We start from the raw sequence: 23,061 nt of genomic DNA on the forward strand, positions 1-23,061 counted from the left end.
CAGGTATGTATGTGTCCCAGCATGAATATGTGTCTCTATAATTACCTGCAACGGGTATGTATGTCCGAGCATGAATATGTGTTTCTATAATTACCTGCAACCTGGCAGCATGAATATGTGTTCTCTATAATTACCTGCACCAGGTATGTTTGTGTCCCAGCATGAATATGTGTCTCTATAATTACCTGCACCAGGTATGTATGTGTCCCAGCATGAATATGTGTCTCTATAATTACCTGCACCAGGTATGTTTGTGTCCTAGCATGAATATGTGTCTCTATAATTACCTGCACCAGGCATGTTTGTGTCCCAGCATGAATATGTGTCTCTATAATTACTTGCACCATGTATGTATGTGTCCCAGCATGAACATGTGCCTCTATAATTACCTGCACCAGGTATGTATGTGTTCCGAATGAACATGTGTCTCTATATCTTCTTCCACCAGGTCTGTATACGTGTATACAAGTACACTCGCAACGGGGTGTGTATGTGTCCCCATAAATATGCCTCCCTATAATGTAGTTTTTATATCTTGGTTGGTGCTTGTATTCGGGTGACTATGTGCTACCTTTGACATATGGCGCATTTCATGCAATGCATTTAATGAGTGTTACCATGAGTACATGTTTCCATGACAACTTGTACCTAGGTAGATATGTATTACCATAGATATATTAATTTACCGAGATAGGGGTGTTTGATTACGCGGGTGTCGCTTTACGGGAGTTGATTGAAACTAACGAGCAGCACAGTCCCGCATCTTTGTATCATTTTAACATGATACATGGGATATAGATATACTAGGATATGGAATGTACATGGGATGTGGAAATATAATGTATAAACAATATCATGTAAAACAAAATATAGACTTCAATGTTTGATTTCGAGGGTATGTAGTCAAGTATTTATTAAATCTATTCATTTTACATCAACAAAGATTGTCTGTTACAATAGTTCTTCCTTCTATCACCTGTACATCAGAGCAACCTGGCATGCTCACAACAGCTATATGTACATTATCAATATATTAAGATTTACAATAAATATGACATAATATACACCGGATGACGGCATAGCACTTATACATGGGGCTTTGTACAAATAACATTAATATTCATACGATTTACCGTCACATAACGTAATCGGTGTAGGCTATACTGCTAGAGCATTTACCATTATTTATTACAAGAAAGACGAAACTGTATATGCACGTTATTAGGGAGCCTGAAAGGGAACTCTGTGGTTGTACTTGGTTAAATAATTGACACAAACTGTCTGAAAGTCCCGTTGTCCGTGGTAATGATTAACACAAGATACGGGGATGTGTTTTGTTCTCATCAGCTGATTGGAAATACTGATGGTCAGGCGTTGAGCCAGACAGGCGAAATGCCGTTGTGAGGACGATGCAAGTGATGTCCTAGTCGTCCCCGCCAGAACAGGAGGTTGTCAGCGGGGCAAAGGGGACTCCTTGTATGAACACTCGTCGCACTGTCGAGACGCCAGCATCTTGCAGGAGAAGCTATGGAGAGCATCGTGCGCTTCTGCAATAAAGAACGCACATGTTAAATAACCACCTGAATCGAAATTAGAAAAGGCATGTGTCTGGAAGATGTGTCTGGGTATGTGTCTCCAGTTTATTGCTCAGAACAGTGGCCAGAATATGTCTCTGAAACATGTGTCTAGGTATGTGTCTCCAGTTTATTGCTCAGGAAAGTGTCCAAAACATGTCTCTGAAACATGTGTCTGGAACATGTGTCTCCAGTTTATTCCTCAGAAGAGTGTCCAAAACATGTCTCTGAAACATGTGTCTGGAAGATGTGTCTCCAGTTTATTCTTCAGAAGAGTGTCCAGAATATGTCTCTGAAACATGTGTCTGGAAGATGTGTCTCCAGTTTATTGTTCAGAAGAGTGTCCAGAATATGTCTCTGAAACATGTGTCTGATGCCTTCTAATGATCCTTGAAGATGTGTCTGGTATGTGTCCGGAAGATTTATTTGTGTAACACCTGGTTGTGTCTGTGTCATATCTAGACATATACAGAGTTTGATAATGAAATGGTAATTCTAATAATTTTGAAAATCATTTTTGAAAATGATTGTTTATGTCGTGTCTGTTTCTCATGTACTTGATTGTTCAGTATGACAGGGCATACAATGCTCCACAAGGACAATGCTTTAGTTAACATAACAAATGTTGCTATTTCAAATATTTTATTTGTATTTTATGGATGTTATCGTGAGCATATGAAGGATTTTCCTGTGAAACAACGATACCTTTGCTTCGGGGGCTATAATTACATGAAGTCGTATCACTACAGAGCGTAACATGATAGAACGCCACAAGCAATCGGCGGGACAAGTGCTGCTTTCTAGTTCAATTAATCTCAAAGGTTTTGTGACAATATATTGTTTTGGAAAAAACCTTATGGATGAAATCGCAAGGAAAGCTCAGGTTTCAGGTCATCAAAGTTTAGAAACCAATATTCATACTTTCTATGCGCCATTTTCAGCCTGGGGTAAGAACAGAAAGTCCCTTTACTTTAAAAGTAATTAAAATAATTATTATTTTGTATTTTCAAGATTATCTACGAATGACCATCCTCTGGCAAGCTAGATTTTTCGAGACAATGATACGCCATAATTTCCAAGAACGCTTGTCTCCTCGAATGCTCCCGATAGTATTGTATAGCGTCTGGGATATGTTAAAAATCCCGAATACGGACTGATTTAAATTTCTCGTTTCAAGAATAATAAACATGAAGGGAAATTAAGTTTGATTTATTTCAAACAATTTTCCTTAATCACATGTCCAGGTACTACATGTGCTCTGATCTTGTGTTTTTGTACCAACATTATTCGCAATCTATATTTGTAATGGGATCCAAAGTCATATTGGTTTGGTAAATTATCATTGATAACATTTAAACACAGACAATTCCACTTATTATTGGTGTATAGTTCACAGAGGTAAGTATAACTATAGCCTGAACAAGCATCCAACGCGTCATCACTTCATGCCATTGTTCATATCCCATTGCTACATGGTGCTGCGTTGAATGTGCAATGTGAAGTGTAAAGCGGGAAAGTAAAGCGGGAAGAGTAAAGCGCATTGTATGCTGCGTTGGGTATGCCATGTTTCGTGGTGACTGTAGAATGGCGTTCCTTGTAGCTCAGAGCGTGTGCAGAGTCATGTACTACGTCGAGCGGAGTGAAAGAGTTTTGCAGGAGCTACGTCAAACATAAAGACGGCAGTCCACGTTGGACACGTCACATGGTGCAGTGTGAGTGACGTTCCACGTTGGACACGTTACATAGTGCGGTGTGAGTGACGTTCCACGTTGGACACGTTACATAGTGCGGTGTGAGTGAAAGTCCACCTTGGGCACGTCACATAGTGCGGTGTGAGTGACGTTCCATGTTGGACACGTTACATAGTGCGGTGTGAGTGAAAGTCCACCTTGGGCACGTCACATAGTGCGGTGTGAGTGACGTTCCACGTTGGACACGTCACATAGTGCGGTGTGAGTGACGTTCCACGTTGGGCACGTTACATAGTGCGGTGTGAGTGAAAGTCCACCTTGGGCACGTCACATAGTGCGGTGTGAGTGAAGGTCCACCTTGGGCACGTCACATAGTGCGGTGTGAGTGACGTTCCACGTTGATCACGGTCACAGTGTGGTGTGAGTGAAGGTCCACGTTGGACACGTCACATAGTGCGGTGTGGGTGACGTTCCACACCGCAATTATGATTCCGTTGGAATTATGATTCCGTTGGAATTATGATTCCGTTGGAATTATGAATAATTGCAAGTGAGTTGAATGCATTGTAAATTGTTTTGAAGCATCGGAGACAGAACGATCGAGATGGTACAACAAACACATAGATACCTTTCAGCTTTTGTTGGAGTGCAAAGCGAACTTTCCTTTCCTGTTCCAACTCCGTGGTGAGAGTATCTGCAATAACAAACGTGTATTTTAGCAGCATTTCGACATGTCAGGGTTTTTCAAAGCTATTCCAATGATCTAAAGTTTTCAGTCTATTTGTGTTATCTCATAGTCGGGAAATCACTCTCAGGGTACAGACTTCAATGTTGTTGTTTTTGGTTGTTCCTTTTGTTTGTCATTTTTGCGCAAAACTTTTAGGCGTATATGCTTCCTTAACCGAAAAGACGCTAAACTATTAAGATCTTTCTGTTTCCTGATTGGTTGAAAATAAATTGTGTTGCACTTTTGTACAGAACATCACTTTTTTTTTTATTCTCCACTCTTTTGTATGTAAATGATTTCATACGCAGTCTGTGAAGTTACTAATATTGCTATTTGTTAATAAGAATTCTCTTAAATATGATTTTGCGTTTATCTCGTTATAAACGTAAAACATGTGTGCACACATATTATTAATCCGCTACGTTGACTGGCATAGCAAGACCACCAGACTGAACATTTATACCCTATAAACACAAAAATATCATTAAGTCAGTTCCTAATTAATTTACCCTGAATGTCAATAACCTGTGTGCACATACATCCGCGTTAGTGATTGGCACAGTATAAACACCCGATTGTACATTTATACCCTCCTAAACACAAACAAGTCAATACTTCCATTCGTTACTTTCAGTACATACGTACACTATATAGATATAGGTAAACTGCAAACCCAACTCTAGCCACCTGTAGTTGGTGTGCCATCTTATCATTACTTTCAGTACATGCGTATGTTATATAGATATAGGTAAACTGCAAACCCACCTCAAACAACCTGTAGTTGGTATGCCATCTCATCATTACTTTCAGTACATACGTACACTATATAGATATAGGTAAACTGCAAACCCAACTCTAGCAACCTGTAGTTGGTGTGCCATCTCATCATTACTTTCAGTATATACGTACACTATATAGATATAGGTAAACTGCAAACCCACCTCTAACAACCTGTAGTTGGTGTGCCATCTCATCGTTACTTTCAGTACATACGTACACTATATAGATATAGGTAAACTGCAAACCCACCTCTAGCAACCTGTAGTTGGTGTGCCATCTCATCATTACTTTCAGTATATACGTACATTATATAGATATAGGTAAACTGCAAACCCACCTCTAACTTTCAGTACATACGTACATTATATAGATATAGGTAAACTGCAAACCCACCTCTAACAACCTGTAGTTGGTGTGCCATCTCATCTCGGTACGACTTCTCGCGACTGACCTGTTCGCTGTAAGTCTCTGAAACAATATTACAATAACGGTAACAACAGGCATCCCTATAAGTATGTCTACTGAAGGAGCCGATGGACCCTACGATATTGAATATTAAGGAGTAGAATTGAAATTACCGTATTTCTCTGTTTACAGAAGGTAACAGGTGCACGAGTCAAGACAGAGGCAGTCGTTTTCTACACTGACAAGTGAAATAGATACAGTAACTGTTGAATTAAGTTCACTGGCATGTGCACTTATTACTGTTGTATTCGCCACAGAGACACATGTAATTTTACAGCGATATTCACTACTGTGTTACACATAATTTAACAGCGATATTCCCTACACTGACACCTGTAATTTCTACAACTTTATTACCCACATTAAAAGATGTAATTTTACAGCCCTATATTCTGCCCTGACACATGTAATTGTACAGCTATTTTCCAATACTGACACATGTGATATATGCAGCTATATTCCCTACACTGACACACGTAATTCTACAGTTATATTCTCAATACTGACACATATAATATCTACAGCTATATTCCCAAAACTGACACCCTACACCCTCTTTTCTCCACAGTGACGCATGGAATTTCTACAGAGATATTTGCTGTACTTACACGAATAATTTCTACAAAGATATTTGCTGTACTTACACGAATAATTTCTACAGCTATATATATTCCCTACATTTCCTCACGTAATTTCTACAACTACATTCCCTACACTGACACGTTTAATGTCTACAGCTATAAATCCCTAGTAATTGTTTAATTGGCATTCTAGAAGTTGGTGCGTCAATAATATAGCCTACGACTTGATGGATAACAAATCATAAAGTCGTATGCTTTATTATAATTACAGTTTGTATATTCCCTAAACTGGCAGAGGAACAGCTGCTAGATATGACGTACCTCTCATGGCAGACACCTCCTTTTCTACTCTCCTGCGGTTGTCTGATTCTTTCTTCCACTGCTCATACAGTTCCTCTACAACAAACGGTTAGTCATCCATTAACCCATGACTGAACATGCAACATATGTTGAAAAACAAATTCTATGTTTTATTTACTTTAATGGCTACAGACCACATTAATATAACACTTGTGATCAAGCTGTGTATGTGGGTAGATTACATGGGCGACACTGACAGCCAGCCTAAGTAATATAATGTATTTCAGACACATAAGACACACTGTGTGTCTGTTTAGCAGGCTCTTACACCAGGAATAATGCTTTGGTTCCATTCCCTAGTTGGGTGTTTATATACGCTGCTATGGTCTAGCCTGCTTAATATGTACTAAAGTCACAGTCACAGTTGACGAGGTAGACAACATACCTTTAGTAAAATGAACCAGCTCCTTCTCAGCCTCAGAGTCAGATTGATCTGGAGAAAATAAAACAACTCTTTATTTTACCTTACCATAAATTTTATTTATGACATAACAAACCATTCAACATTTATTCGAACAGTGGATTATATTTCCCAAGTTGATTCGATGCATCATTTATACCGTACGTGTACCATTGCCTGCTTGCACAGAAGCGCAAATACAGTATAAGAAAGGAATGATATTTTATTGATAATAATTAAATATCAAACTGAATATATCAATAGAAAGAAATTTGCGTTAACTGCCAAGTATCATCGTACGTAGCAAATCACCATGACAACCACTATGAACGTATTTGTTGGTACGTCTAGGTCTAATGTCTCCACGAATGTTTGAATGCCAGTACTCTACACACAATCAACAATACTCAAGCCCATATCATGATATGTATTCATAAAGACAAGCGATTTTGCAATAAAGCCGCTGTGACATTTGGTGTATCGGAGTCCCCCTCAGATGTAAATCTTATCAGAACTGATTAATAATTCCCTCATCACACTGACAGATGGGGATGTTTTCCTCACTACAACATCAGTAGCATCGTCAAGAGGTCTCCTATTTCTCCCGAACGTCTCCTCGTCCAAGCAGTCGGTATTTAGCGGTGTTTTATCGAGGTTGGAAATATCAAAAATGTCATTAAGTGCCTCATACATAAATAATTCTCCAATTAAAGTAAATATTTGATCAGTGACGGAGGATAGCCAGATCTACTGTCTCTGAGATGGCTTGCGGGCAATGAGCCATGCATGAGCGGCGTGGTATAGATATTATTGTCATAAATTTCTAAGAGATACTTGTAAGCTGACGAGATTAGATTTATCATTTGTGTATTAAACACACGGGTGTTGATGGATCGGCGGCCGAGGACGTCGTTCGTGGACTGACACTACACCATCGTCACCAAACTCATGAAACTAGTCACGTAACGTCGTTCGTGGACTGACACTACACCATCGTCACAAAACTCATGAAACTAGTCACGTAACGTCGTTCGTGGACTGACACTACACCATCGTCACCAAACTCATGAAACTAGTCACGTAACGTCGTTCGTGGACTGACACTACACCATCGTCACAAAACTCATGAAACTAGACACGAAACGTCGTTCTTGGACTGACACTACACCATCGTCACCAAACTCATGAAACTAGTCACCTAACGTCGTTCTTGGACTGACACTACACCATCGTCACCAAACTCATGAAACTAGTCACCTAACGTCGTTCTTGGACTGACACTACACTATCGTCACCAAACTCATAAATGTAGTCCCGTGACACAGGTAGATTTCATAGGCACCTAGGATCTCCATAGGATCATATAATACGATCACACGACCACATGACACAAGGGTGTTCGACAATACGCATTTAAACATGACATGCTTGAGGTATGTTTAATGATTACGTAACACGGTTAGGAGCGGTGATCATTTGGAAAGGTATGTCCTGATCACATGATACAACATAGTCTACCGATCATATGACAAAAGTAATGAATGTGATAACAGGACACAGATATGCAGAGTATTAAGGTGCTTGTTGCCTTTGCGGACAGAAAACTGCCAAGTAGCGTCTATAGTGAGTGAGTGAGTTTAGTTTTACGCCGCACTCAGCAATATTCCAGCTATATGGCGGCGGTCTGTAAATAATCGAATCTGGACCAGACAACCCAGTGATCAACAGCATGAGCATCGATCTGCGCAATTGGGAACTGATGACATGTGTCAACCAAGCTAGCGAGCCTGACCACCCGATCCCGTTAGTCGCCTCTTACGACAAGCATGGGTTATTGAAGGTACATTCTAACCCGGACCTTCACGGGTCAGCGTCTATAGACTATATACACGTCCACAGTACGCTCTCATCTCACTCGCAGCAGCTACGGTACATCCATACCATTAACATATTGTCAAATACACATCCAACTTGGTGTTACACCCATGCCAATACATCACAAAGTCCCCTGTCCAAACCCTCGTGTGTTAGCTCTACGACATTCTTACAAAAGTGCCCTCGTGCGATTCAGCAGCCTCACCTGCGCGACATTCTAACAATACACCCCCATCTAGAGTCACGTCCATCATATTCTTACAAAAAATCATCTCATCCCACTCTCTGGCACCACAGCCATCACATTCTAACGCAATTTGCCTTATCCCTTTCTCTCACGACACGCCCGTCATATTCGTACAAAACCAATTGTTTCTCTCACCCCAAACGTCACATCCGTCTTCACACCCATCACATTATATCAAAACACATCTTCCATTCACTGGTGCCTCATTACATTCTCTCGCAAACTGCCAAACCGCCATATTCCCGCCATCTGGAGTCACATCACTGACATTCTAACACAACCCACCATCTTCCCGCAGTCTGGCATCTCACCCAACACATCACAAACGTCTCAAATGCCATATTCTGGCGTCATAACATAAATTTGTCATTGTTTTTAGTCATATACTAACACAAAATTAACATTCGCTGGTGTCACATTCTAACACAAACTAGCCGTTCGCTGGTGTCACATTCTAACACAAACTAGCCATTTGCTGGTGTCACATTCTAACACAAACTAGCCATTCGCTAGTGTCTTCTGCCGTTGTCACATTCTAACACAAACTAGCCATTCTCTGGTGGCCATTCGTTGGTCTCACATTCTAACACAAACTAGCCATTCGCTGGTGTCACATTCTAACACAAACTAGCATTCTAACACAAACTAGCCATTCGCTGGTGTCACATTCTAACACAAACTAGCCATTCGCTGGTGTCACATTCTAACACAAACTAGCCATTCTGGTGTCACATTCTAACACAAACTAGCCATTCGCTGGTGTCACATTCTAACACAAACTAGCCGTTCGCTGGTGTCACATTCTAACACAAACTAGCCGTTCGCTGGTGTCACATTCTAACACAAACTAGCCATTCGCTGGTGCCACATTCTAACACAAACAAGCCATTCTCTGGTGTCACATTCTAACACAAACTAGCCATTCTCTGGTGTCACATTCTAACACAAACTAGCCATTCGCTGGTGTCACATTCTAACTCAAACTAGCCATTCGCTGGTGTCAAATTCTAACACAATTCATCAAACTAGCCATTCGCTGGTGTCACATTCTTACACAATTCCCCACCCTAACTCTCTGGTGTCATCTCTCCACTCACCTGACATACCTGAGTCAGCCATTGTCCTCTCGGCAACGTCTTCGAGGGCCTGCACTTCTCCTGCAAGCAACATGCACTACTATGACAATGAGCCCCTGCTGTCGATACACTCGCGTTTGGGCAGTTTCTACATGTGGTCCATCTCTACCGTGCCATATGTATCAAGATAAGTGCGAAATATTTCATGACGTCCTACTGACATTTCTGACTGAGACAATCTCATGTTTATTCACTCATCCGGCACACTTAAAGCATACCATATATATATACGACTGTTATAACGATCCGCATGTTCATTACTTAAACATAATTCTCATCATTCTATGAACGTGCTTATGTCTACGTTCATGTATAGTTGGAATACCACACATGAATTCTTCATAGCGGAATGTCTACCTCCAGCAAATGTTAATCATATGCCCTTGAAGTCAGTATATGTGGGCAGCAAAACAGCTTACTGAGACTACTTCCTCGAAGACGTGAACCAGTTAAACTTGTGAAGGCTGTAACGTACCTTTATTGTTGTTTGTTTCTTCTTTCCGCACCTGAAACATGGCACAGAATATTGATGAAGGATCAAAAGCCTCGTCGTGTCAGAGGCTATTTAAAAAACCCGTCAAACCAATGTCAAAAATACTCGCAGTGTCAGTGAGGACTAAACTCAGTCACGGGTCACATGTCCTGCCGTGATGTTAACACTTCGTGATTCAACAGATATTTAAAGAAGACCTTTTTTATACGTCCCGTCATCTGTTAAAGATCAATATTCTGTACAAGATCAACAACAACCGTTTTATCGTGTTAACAACTAAAAACTGCACGCATGACCCTCCAAGCATCCATCACTGTATGTCAACGGCTTTTTTATTAGATGTGAGAGTGTATGTCTAGTACTGAAGAGGGCATAATGCAAGAGTTGATAAAATGTAAGGATATTAAGGTTTTAAGACTAGCACATGATTAAACACTTCTCGGCACAATGCCACAAGAAAACTCTGTACACGAGGGAGCATTTGCTGCATCTTTCAAAGAGCTGCCAGATCTGACCCACTCCGGTATCACAAAACCATTGACTGAATCTAATCAGCGTTTATTTACTTTATCTTTAAATAATTATGGGATCTACTATAACAGCAGCGTGAGCAGTGCGTTACGTGTGCGATTAATACATTGAGTCAGGATTAGGAGAAATTGTCTGACACCTCAGACATCGACGACAGGGCCGATCATATTCTTGTTACATACAGCGTTGTCTCTGATATAGGAATTGGTGGAACACTAGAAACAGAAGTAGGTAAATGGATGGACGGACGGATGTATGGATGGTTTAAATGAACTGGCGGACAGATGAATGGATGGAGTGCTGGAAGGATGGATGGATGGATGGCGACATGATAGTCCGTGCATTAAATGTACGTGCAGCAATAACACCCGAGAAATCACCGGGGTTGGTAACACTCTCCATCAAATGAAACCGTTAACCCGTTGTGACCAAGGATCGTGCAGCACTTCATCATTGATGAAACTAGCGCAGTGAAATTAACAGCCTGAATCGATTTGTCATTTTGTCCATCAGCAGCTGGTAGATAGCTTGTGATGCTAATTAGATTGGTGTGATATGGGGGGTCCCACAATGACAGCCCCGATGGGAGCTGTACAGGACAGTCAGTAAACACCCATTACACACGATCTCAGATTGAAAGAAACTTAAATGTGGAAACAAAAATCATGTAAGGCCAAACATAAACATGTTTTTTTTACTAACAACACATCTAAAAAAAGATAGGTGTTCTTTTCACTTATACATTTAAAAACGAAAATGTGCAAAACAAACCTACTTAAATGATTACTGGTTATTTATAGTACTAGTGTACGCTAGTGGCATGAAATACGCCCACTGCCGATATATAGACACTCTGATTTTGTTCATTAATGTTTCGATTATGTTTGGCTGTTATACATAGAGATTGGTAGATGTTATACCTCTTGGGGATCGCCCTCCTGTGCTTTGTCCTCTGTGATTTCCTGATTTTCCCCAGTTGCCACGTCATCACATGTATCCTTGGAGATGTCACAATCTGTCTTTGTGACGTCATCGTCCGATCCACTCAAACGTTCATCATCGTCGGTATCATAGGTGACGTCAATCTCTTCATTCTCTTCATCATCGGGACTCGCACAGCTCTCCGCCCGCTCGGATCCTGATTGGTCACCTGACTGCACATGCGCAGTACGACCAACGGGTCGAAAGGCTGAGAGTCGATCAGTGTGGGCCTTGTTGTCATTTATGTCATCTTCTTTGGAAAGTTTCTTATCCGATTGTCCAGTTGCGCGTGCAAAAGAGTCTGTTAACATGTGTTTAGACATGTTAGAGTAGTAACCATTCCGTATGGCCCCTGAACGTGACAGAGCAAGGGTATTTGCCCAAAACATATCATAAGAGGGAAAACCAACATTGCTTTGTGCCGCCCAAGGGGATGGCGACATGACTGATTTGTGGGGATCTCCAGGTTCTTTGTTATGTGGTGGTTGGGTATACCCAAAGGAATTGTTCACAGGGCCATATTGGTATTGTTTACTATGTGGAGAAAACATGCCGAATGTTTGATACTGGTTAGTGAACGGTTTGGCCGACATGTAGGTAGTGTCTGTCGGCATTTTTGCCTTTTTGGTTACAGAGTTAGAGGAGGACGTACTCGCTATTGACGATGAGAGAACACGTTTGCGACTGCCACCATTGAACATGGCCTTGACGTCTTCCCACAGAAACGTTATATCGTCAGCAGCCCCCTCCGTCAGCTTCAAGTGACGCCGCCAGGAGTTGAAGTTTGCTGCATCCGGGTGATTGTACTTGGCGTCAGGAGCCCGATGGAAATGAAATATGAATTTATTTGGGGAGAAATATATATTACAAAATCTACATTTGATGCACTTTGCACGGGAGCTATTATAACGGGACGGCTCGAAGAAGCCGCGGCATCCCCAACCACAATCATGTTGTACATCAAAGCTGAAGTCTTCCGGCAGCTTGGGTGGGGTGTTGTCCTCCAGGAAGGACTTGACAAGTCTTTCAGCCTCCCTCTTGGTGATCATGCCACAACGACGAGATGATACGGGCATGGCCCCGGCTCGCCGGAGGATCTCCAGCTGAACCGGTGTGCATTGTACACAGGTAATGCCCAAGGCGACACGGCGGTTGTGAATCTCATTGTACGAATAACTCTTGAGGTGGGTGTTGGAAATCTGGGCAAGACAGAGACGCTCTTTGCCATCAATGAACAGGGAGACTATTGGGATGCCTACCAGCATGACATTGGTAACATGGTTCTGGCGGGGGTAGTTGAGGCTGGTGTTCACGGGGGCTTTGCTGGTGGAGACTGTGACGGAGGCCGGAGGAGTGGAGCAACTCGAAGCTGGGGACAGGGGACCTGTCTCATTATCAGCGCTCAGCGGTCTGGGGGTGTCTTCCGACTTACTTGTGGGCGACCCAGCACTGACATCTGCGGACGAGAGTAGGGAGGGTTACATATATGACTGAACATTAATGCATTGGGTATCCTCGATATGTAGAAGAGACCAGTGTTACAAATAGGAAACAGTCTGGAATATTAGCACATGCAATGCACCCCAACAAATTGTACTCACACTACCATGTTTGGTTATCTTTGACAAGAGATAGTTATAGTTTTAAATATGTCCATGTTCACTCAGCAGAGAACGGGGCCACCCCCGGTAAAGGGGGACAGCAATGTGCAACGTCCTAGCTCCTCAAATTTAGTTTGTATGCAGCACAGTTCTGAAAAACACTGAGTTAAGAATAATGCAACTCTATAATCATTCATTTGATGAATGGAAACCTGGTGTATTACTTATAGTGGTGCTATTATTATTTTATTATTATTATTATTATTATTATGATTTATTTTGGTAGTAGCAGAAGAAACAGCAACAGTAATAGTATTTAGTTCTTTCCCCTGTGAGGATGAAAATAGGAATAGGGTACAAACACAATGCAAATGATAAACTCAAACCTATACACCTTAATCAACAGACGTAATATCAGAAAGACGTTCGGCACAGTATTAATTTGAATAAAGAGGTTTAATTATTTTAGCGTCTAAAGGATGTTAGTTATTTCCCATTGTTCATTTGATCGTTTGAGTACATTTAATCAGACAAAACACAAAGGTATTAAAATACGTATTTCATGATCAAATATTAATTACTTTTTTTGTGAAATATTATATCTATCTTGGAATGAGTAAACGAATATAACGAACCGGTGCAAAATCCCCGTTCTAACTATCACACTTTTATGTAGAAATATTACAAAATATGTACAGTGGAAGTCACACGTTGGTTATATCACCTGCATGTTGATCACTAGATTGTCTGGTCTAGACTCAATTCTTTACCGACCGCCGCCATATAGCTGGAATATTGCTGAGTGCGGCGTTAAACAACCAACCAACCAACACATGTTAAGTATAGTCTCATCTGAATGTTAGGAATAGCTCATGTCACTGTGTGTAAGGTAAAGGGTATATTCCCCTTTGTAAGGACAATTTCATTTCACTGGAATGTAAGTTAAAGCTCATATCGTGTGTATGTAAGGATTAGTATCTATCCCACGAATGTTAGGAAAATATCTTGTGACTTGTCCGGGATAAAGTTCATATCAACTGTATATTTTCAATAGTTATGCATGCTTTCATATTACCAATGGCTTGAGCGTGAAGATATAGTTGATTGTTATAAAGAGGTATCACACGCATGTTAGGTATCCACATAAATCATTGGAAGAACTCTTTAGGACAATCTGCTTGTTCGACCGAACATTGTACAAATGTATGACTCTCGTGAGGAAGTGGGTGTGTAAGTGAGGCACTGTTCCAGCAATGTGACGTCAGAGTGTTCCACAGATGGGCATCACGCATTCCACCAATGAGGGGAGTCGAACCCTGGCCTTTGGTGTGAAGAGCCAACGCTTTAACCACTTACCCACCACTCGCCTCTCTCCTTCGGTCCCGTTAGGTTCAATATTTGCGAGCATGCTATATAATAAATTGGCTTCACTTGTGTGGAACAAACCAACTCTTTGACAACAAAAAAACATTTACGTGTTTTACTAAAGAGGGATTCAAAATGCCATTTCAGATCTGCGGCCGTATTTATTCAACCTAACTTTGTGTTCGGTATTTAGGAAAAGGAAAGAAAATAACTTGATTATTTAATTCTTCATTGATAATATTTTGTCACAGATTTCCGAATTACTTCTATACAAAGATCCCAAATACGACCATATTACAGAAACTTATGTCCTTTTACAACATCTCTTAAAGATATTTAATGTACCATTTAAAACTCTTTATGTCTATAGCATATCCGAGAAAGAAGCTATTTCCTCCGCCGTATAAATTGTTATTCCAAACTTTGACTGCTATTGAAACTTGCCCAGAGGAATAAATGCTGGCTATTTGACGATTACATTCCGAACACAATTCTGGCAGGGGGTACAACGCCGCAAGGCCAATAATGTCGCTCGTCTCATCTCACTCACATAATGCTCTAATAGAAATTACTTTTTTCACCAATGAAACTACCAGGCCGGTTAAAAACTGGAGCTAATTACAAAGTCTCACCATAATGCTAGAATTTGTACTTTGTCATCAAATATTGATACTGAATCTAAGAAATCTTACATGTTACACTATATCATGGTTATCCTATAAATATGAACAATTCAATATTTTGAATCTATAATTACAGACAGTCAGTGCCATTTGTGATGGCGTTTATCGGTAAAGAACAAATATATTTTCGGATATAGACTTGAAATATCTTATTCTTAATATGCCTGTTTTGAAATTAAGTATTACTGTCCTATTTTCTGATCAAGGACACTATACACGTATTTGATGAAATTATGTTATATTCAGTCATTGTCTATTGCTTTTATCCTGTCCTCACGATAGTGATCCATTATTTTTGTAAAAGTAAAATATAATTATTAATACCAGGGAAGTTCAGTTTCATGTTTGACAGAATTTCAAAGTTTATTAACGGTAAATTGGGACAATATTGAATGATAGTCAATGTAGAAGGGGAAAACGAGGGTATAATTACAAAAAGATTAGGAAATATGATTCATTTAGTTTCATATCTAAAATACAAAGATTCAAGATAAAGGATTAAGTAAATCATTGTGTCGTGTTGATATTTGGAGATGACGGACTGGTTCATAAGTAAGGTAAACTGGACCTTATATGTAATTATACGCTACAGTGGTCAGATTTAGAAATGTATGTTATTTCCGTGCTTCCACCTACATAACGGAACTAGATCAGCAGTCTTCTGTGAGTACGTTAAAGCGAATAGACAAAGGCCAAGTTGGCACGTCGGTAATATCGCTGTATTTACTCTCACAAACACCAGGTAACTTATGAAACATGTAAAACATATGTAATAAATAAAAACTATAATTTTATTCCTCTTAGAAATTTAAAGAGGAATGAAAATTCATTTTCATGCCTCAGCTCTCAATATCCACCTATACACTTCACATCACCAACATACTTTACTAGGGTTACAGACGCATCTTTTATTTCCATTTTTTGGTTTTGACGTCTAAATTCTATTAACATTTGTTTGATTTAAAATTAGTTTTTAAAGTAGTTCTTTTTTATATTTCGTTTCGTTATATCTGTGTGTCAGCTCAGGTGTCCAGTCTTTATATAACATTGTGGCCAGGTGACACGCAGAGTGACCATTACCTGTATTCACCACCCTGTCACGTGACTCCGTACCACACTGGCAACTATTGTGAAAATACGAATATGAAATATTGATTGACAACCGCAGGCGAAGTTACCTGGTGCTAATTAAACATTTACATACAAAAGCAACTGTGACCATTTTGTATCAGTATCTGGAAGCACACAAGGAGGATTCATAGCATCGCTCGGAAAAAAAAGATGTTGAGAACATTGACAATATACACCATAATTTCGGCTGTGTCCGTTGGACAAGGCATATACCTACATCTAAATTAACTAAATTACATTTAGATTAGAGAAGCTGACAGATGTTAACATGTCAGTCGTAACCTTATTATATTGTATCAACAAATTAACTATTATATGAATTATGTGGATTCTCTGGGGTTTTTCGTTGAATTAATGAATGATTCGTTATATGGTAACCTATATGCATATTTCTGCAATTCCATGCCAAAAAGAAACAACAATATAACTATAAACGATTTACTGTTGGAGATTGAAGCGGAAAAGATCAACTTGCATAATTCTTTAATGCGCTGAGACGAAAAACGGTACGTTTGCCATGCATTGTGACAGGCAGACAATGTTCAGTTGGGTTTGTTGTGTTCATTCAGCTCTCTTAGATTAATAATTAACAAGCACAATTTACTGAGAACTATGAGATGGGGGTGTTTGTACCGTGTCGGCACATCTGTGTGTTTCTCTAATCCATTTATGTTTACCGTAACAGTCTATACAACCGTTACAAATAGACCAAACACCGTTAACCCTTAAAGTGCAGCCATGGTAATTAAGACGCCAGCCGGTCGATCAGAACGCAGGCGATCCAAATACTTTATTTAGAACAAAAGAACCATGGGATGTGAAATGTTGAGACAATCCATATTTTTTTCAGATTGGTGACAATGATGAAAATAATTACAGAAGGTCAAATTTCTGTAAATCTGTCGACATATGGTAGCCAGGTCCTGAGAGATGGGTCCTTTGTGGAGACGGGTCGATTCTGTGTTTTCAGATGTGATTAACCACCGCGTCCTCACTTAGCGTTTAATTACGGCTTGTTTCCAACACAGTTAGCATATGGCACCGGCTTCGTCAGAGACGGCCCCCAATACAGGATTACCGTCACCCGCTCTGCCAGGCAAGACCAAACAGTCGCAATGGAAATTAGATGGGTGATAACTCCCCTAGCTTTGTATTCCCATGACGCTAGTGCCATTGTCAACGTCGTTGTCTTCTCTCGTCTCCCCCAGACTCTCAAACTGCGATTACTGGACTTTCCCGCGATTCCATGCTATAGGAAAATGGGCGTTGTTGTGCATGTTTTGCTGCCTCGACAAGTACATACAATACTCCCTCAACGACAACATTCGCCGCATTGTCAGCAGTCGCGTGCACAGATTTGGATGTGTAATAGTGGAATGATGTTTAGAAAAGATGTTTACGGTGTTATGATGTTACTGTACACTAGTACAGAACTGCGTTAACATCTGTCTAACTATACATTAGCACAATCTGGCTTAGCAGGTGAAAACAGTTGACCATTCTGCAGCACAAGGTGTTGTTTGTTTGTTTTTAAAGTATTTGACAAATATTTCAGGCATGTATTACACGTTCATGAAAACAGGAAAGATAACGGGATTCTTCTTAAATGTGAATATTTTTTAAAAAAGGAAAAGGATTATGAAAAGAATATGGAAACGAAATACAAGTCGTAACACTTATTTTTAATGGAGATTAATTTTTCCAGTTCTGTCGTTTTGTAGATGAGCATTTTAATAGCCACGCCTTGACTACTAGAAGTATCATATAAGTAGGTACTGTGTATATATCAGAGGCTTTGTTCCATTGCGAGTATGTATAGACATAGGTAGATGTAGACAGGGAGTGCCAGGGGTGTGTTAGTACTTGGCAGTCAAGGTAAGTTGCATTTGACGCTTTGAAAACAACATTTTCTCAGAGTGTCTAATCATCCATGCTGGCAGAATTTCTGCAGACTTTAACCCACATGTTCTTGGCAATCAATATTCTCATAAAACTACCTCGAGTGATATTCATTTTATGTTACATCAGAAACTGTGATGACAATACAAATAGTTAATGGATGTCTGAAACTTGCATTGATGCTGAGGTTTAGCATACAACCGTTGATGTTGCAACACAAGTGTTCTATATATACTCAATGTAAGTTCATCACTTGCAAGTAACGATGCTGAAGAATTTACCGAAGTTTCACAATGCTGCAATTGATACACATTCAATGGCCAGTTTAAAAGTTATAATGGTAAGTTCTGACTTATTCTCCCCTCTGCACCCACCAATACTAACATCAGTAGCATCAGTAACAGCAAAGTACACGCCGTGAGTCCACATACCACCTCACCCATTTAATGCACACAAATCCGAGCAGATCACAGCTGTTTGAAAGTATAACAGTTTTTTATCTCTCAAAATGTAAAATACTCTAAAAGTCAGGTACAAAATAGAGGTCTGATATTTATTATAACCGTAAATAGAATGTTTTGTCATCTACATATGTATATTCAGCAATGAAATAATACGTGTACATGTATATTACTAACGAATCACATATGATTAATGTCCAATTAAATAAAGACAGTTGCTATATTTGAATTGTTATATTTCAAATTTCACTAAGCTAGATTTTAATACGCGGTTAATTGATATGTCTTATTCGGTTATTTTAATAAAAACGCGCGGAGATAGCGCTTAACTGATTTAACTACACAGAAAATCATAACATGGAAATAAAATTATATTTGTGCAATTAATGTTAACCAGATCACGTGCAACACACAAAAGTGATGGAATATAATGAAGTAATCAGATGAAAACATCAGTGTGATAATCAGTTTGAAATCAGCAATTGATTAATTAAACTGTTTACATGTCAACGTGAGTGGTGGGACTCCAGCATGACGTTTTAAAGTATTTATTACAATAAGTGTTGAGCAACTAGAGCACACATTTTGAGATCAATGAGGCATGCGGATAGGTGTGTATCTGAGAAGGTTTCCAAGAAACATGAAAAGCAAAGCTCATTCTTGTTGTCCACCCCAAATATATATTCGTCTTTGTATTGGAATGACAATAATCATTAGCACAATAAAAATGTTTGGTATGTTATTCCACCTTCTCAGTCGACTGACAGACGAATACTCAGTATGTAGTTTTCAAACTTTCTATTAGTCATATTTGTTACAGAAGCAGGGGTTTATATATGTCCAGCTATATTTGCGCACTTGTTTAATAAAAAACGAAAAAGTATTAAACTGTTTGACATGTAATTGTGTTTTGTATTACAATATATGTAAAATCGTGTATTACGTTTTATCAAAGATATATTTAGAAGCTTCGTAATTCAGTATATATAGCAGGCAATATATCTCTGAAATGATTCGTCAAATACATTTTTAAACAATTTGTAACTGGTTGATGGCGTTCTTGAATAATCCATCGATGACATTCAGTATGTGCCATAATTAACCTAACTCTTCAAAAGCCTGAAATCATTAGGTTTTAATTGTTAATTGATTAAAGCGACGACATTGCAGCTTGCTAAACACCTGCAACTTCGGAGAGTTTTCGAAAAAAATTGAATTACATTATGTTGTGTAAATTAATTACTTAAAGTCGTGCGATTAGGTAACTTAAGGTTGAACAGCTTTCACATGGGATTAGAATTCGTGTACAAAACACAATTGTGATTAACTAATAGGTTCATACATCTGGAGAATAATGACGAAATAAAATACACATCTACTCACTGTTTTCTTCCGAGAATTCTGCCGGCTCACTCATCCTTCAAATATAAATGTCAGAAAATGTAGAAAGTTAGCAGTACTCGCACATTCCCCAATGTTCTAGGAGGAAACCTCACAGATTTGTGATCCCGAAATACAGGTAAGTTGTTAGCAGATTGTCCCTCGCTCGAGCTCACACCTTAGTCTGCCTACCGCCGCTATTGTGACACGTCTGGAGGTGACTGCTTTAATTCAAGAAGAAACAACCGTACTGCAAGTTATCCTTATAACCATCGCCACATAATTAATAATGCACCAGCAAGGCACAAGCATATGGCAAGCGCCAGTCTTATTTTGTTTATGCCAGCGACTGGCTGGCTCATTGACAGATCCAGTCAACCAAGGGAATATTATGATTACAAAAGACTTCCCGCAGCTCCGGTAGGGGGCGTGATTAAGCCCGCATCGATCGTAATTACCACTCTCTCATTGGTTAAAACTGCCGGTGACATTCTGCCAGTTACTTGTACGCTTGATCAAGGGACACCGGGCAGCTTAGATACGTCTGTAATTTAAGAGGCCTTTAACGGGGATTGGGCGGAGGGTTTCCTAATCAACTGTTTATGGGGGACGTGAATGCCAGGGTCTTGATTGCGTACAGTTCATAGCTCACCCAACATGCACCCAAGCAATTATTTTCGGTCGTTCGATTTGTGTTGAGTCCGGCTAAGATTGGGATAATGAACGCGCATGAATAGGCGGAAGGATGTGCAGTAATTGGCCTAAAAAGAAAAAGGCCCTGTCTGCTTGTATGCGCTCAAAGATCACATGAAACAAGGCCGTTATTGTGGCAAACAGTTGCTGAGAATATTTCGCAGTTTTGATGACTTTCCCTGACTAGTTACTTTCCTCGATGCATGTGAGATGACAGGTTACATTTGTAACTTTGTGAAGAACTTGTAATTAATTCCTAATAGTTCAAGCAGAAGTGAAGTCGGTGTGTAGCCATCTAAACCATAGCATTCCCCTGCTAAAGAAAATTTAAATGTGGAATAACTTTACATTATTCTTAAGTCATTTTCTGGGATAACAGAAGCTATCGTATTATAAAAGCATCAAATGTTTGTATATTAGTAAACAGAGTGCACGTCAAGTTTCAGGTGCTTTGGTGTGCACGTGTATGAGAATTTGTTTTGTAGGTAGTAACATAGGTAATCACACTACAAAAATAAGTTGGTTTCAGGAAACCAAGTCATTTCTGTAGTGTCATTTTCTTGTTAAACTTTAATTCAATCGCCCGATACCTTTGATCGTAAAGTTTTGGGCGGAGGTGTGCTCGCTTTTCCCCGAACACCTGGTGTCATCACTATGTCACAGTGATCCATTAACACATGCTCATGGTGTTGTGGGAATGTTGGCAAAGCAATTAATGTAAGGAGGGTTTTGTCGCTTATATTTTCCTACACTTATCGAGAGAACAATAATCCAACAGCTATTATCGTTGATGCGTATAATCTATATTTTTCACAATATATGCCTTCTGACTTCACGTTGCTGTTTGACCATCTGACATGATTGCATATAATGATAATAATTTTAATAATCATTTATAGTTAACAATGATATTTTCTAAAACACAAAAATTAGTTTATGTCTGTATAAAAAAATACCTCACACCTTTCACGTCGAATTAACATTCCTTTTCAAATTTTCTGGGAAAACGGCTAGGTTTTACATTTCATTTTGTTAGTTTAGGTATAGAATGAAAGGTGAAAAAATATTCATGTTAATAGTGTCATAGTTTGACACAAACATCCACTCCTTCACATAGTATTTGAACGAGAATTGTGAAGGCTGATCACGACCAACTCGGCAGACTGATCGCTCGGGCGGCTAAAGGGATAAATAACACGACAGTGTTTGTGGAAGCTCTAAGCATGTCATGCATTTACGGATTGTATATTAACTCTCCGACATTTAAAGTTTATTGAACCATTGATACCCATTCTCCTGTTTACTTTGAGTGATTTTATCGAAATATTACAGAGATCCTTGTGTTGACGGTATATATACGACTACATTGAACAAGGTAGTGGGTGCAGTAGGGACGTGTCGGTATTGCCGAGTAGACCACTTCAAAACAAATAAACATTTACGTGTGGAGGTGATTAGAAAACTGTGGAAATGCTGGAATATGTCGCGTGACGTGTATGTTTCACCACTACAGAAGACTACTGCTAGAGGTGTATTGGGAGAATCGGGCAAACAAAGCATCCTTCTGTGTCTGATGGAGGTTAAACCTGATACAACGGAAAATGGTCTTTCCGAAGGTGATGTATTTGATACGGATATCAACGTTGTGTTTTGTACCTGAACTTTGCAATGTTTCTGTTACTGTTTTCTGCATAGTAATCCTAATGATAGCATTACACTCTTTGTAATTAGTTGGTCAGACACAGTTTCGTTCTTTTATGCTACAGTTTGCATCGCATCACATGTACATGAATTTCTTTGTATATGCTTATGAAAAAATATTTTTTGCAGAAAAGAATATTTCATAAACAATGAAACATATTTTACAAGGTCTGTTGTAACTGATGATAGCTATACTTTATACTATTCTGCATGAAATTTAAGAAAAATACGATGTATTCTTCATAATGGCAGCTTGTATACTCCCCAAGGTGTTGAGAATGAATATCAACTGCACGCTGATTCGTT

At 39.4% G+C, this 23,061-nt stretch overlaps 1 protein-coding gene across 2 annotated transcripts; it reads right to left on the bottom strand.

Annotated features, from left to right (window-relative positions):
- Nucleotides 1-887: 887 nt before the first annotated feature.
- On the bottom strand, nt 888-20,719 carry LOC124254421 (SKI family transcriptional corepressor 1 homolog-B-like). 2 transcript variants are annotated; one of them, XM_046688282.1, is made up of 9 exons: nt 20,365-20,719; nt 11,781-13,297; nt 10,312-10,342; nt 9,807-9,857; nt 6,564-6,611; nt 6,140-6,214; nt 5,166-5,240; nt 3,894-3,959; nt 888-1,547 (listed from the first exon to the last, which is right to left on the bottom strand). In XM_046688282.1, exons 1-9 carry the CDS (start codon nt 20,396-20,398, stop codon nt 1,453-1,455), a joined length of 1,992 nt encoding a protein of 663 aa, XP_046544238.1. In that variant the 5' UTR covers nt 20,399-20,719; the 3' UTR covers nt 888-1,452. The 2 variants fall into 2 exon arrangements, with proteins under 2 accessions (XP_046544238.1, XP_046544237.1); XM_046688281.1 differs by having other exon boundaries at nt 9,798-9,857.
- Between the last annotated feature and the right edge of the window lie 2,342 nt (nt 20,720-23,061).

This window comes from Haliotis rubra, unplaced genomic scaffold, assembly GCF_003918875.1.
Source record: "Haliotis rubra isolate DU_JTF1 unplaced genomic scaffold, ASM391887v1 Scf115, whole genome shotgun sequence".
Lineage (NCBI taxonomy): Eukaryota > Metazoa > Mollusca > Gastropoda > Lepetellida > Haliotidae > Haliotis > Haliotis rubra.

Excerpts from the sequence above, each read along its gene's own strand:
- LOC124254421 (XM_046688281.1), bottom strand. The coding sequence starts at position 20,398 with ATGAGTGAGCCGGCAGAATTCTCGGAAGAAAACA. Across the intron at positions 5,241-6,139 it reads GGAGGTGTCTGCCATGAGAG|AGACTTACAGCGAACAGGTC; the intron begins GTACGTCATATC and ends ATATTGTTTCAG. Across the intron at positions 3,960-5,165 it reads CCAACTACAGGTTGTTAGAG|ATACTCTCACCACGGAGTTG; the intron begins GTGGGTTTGCAG and ends TTGTTATTGCAG.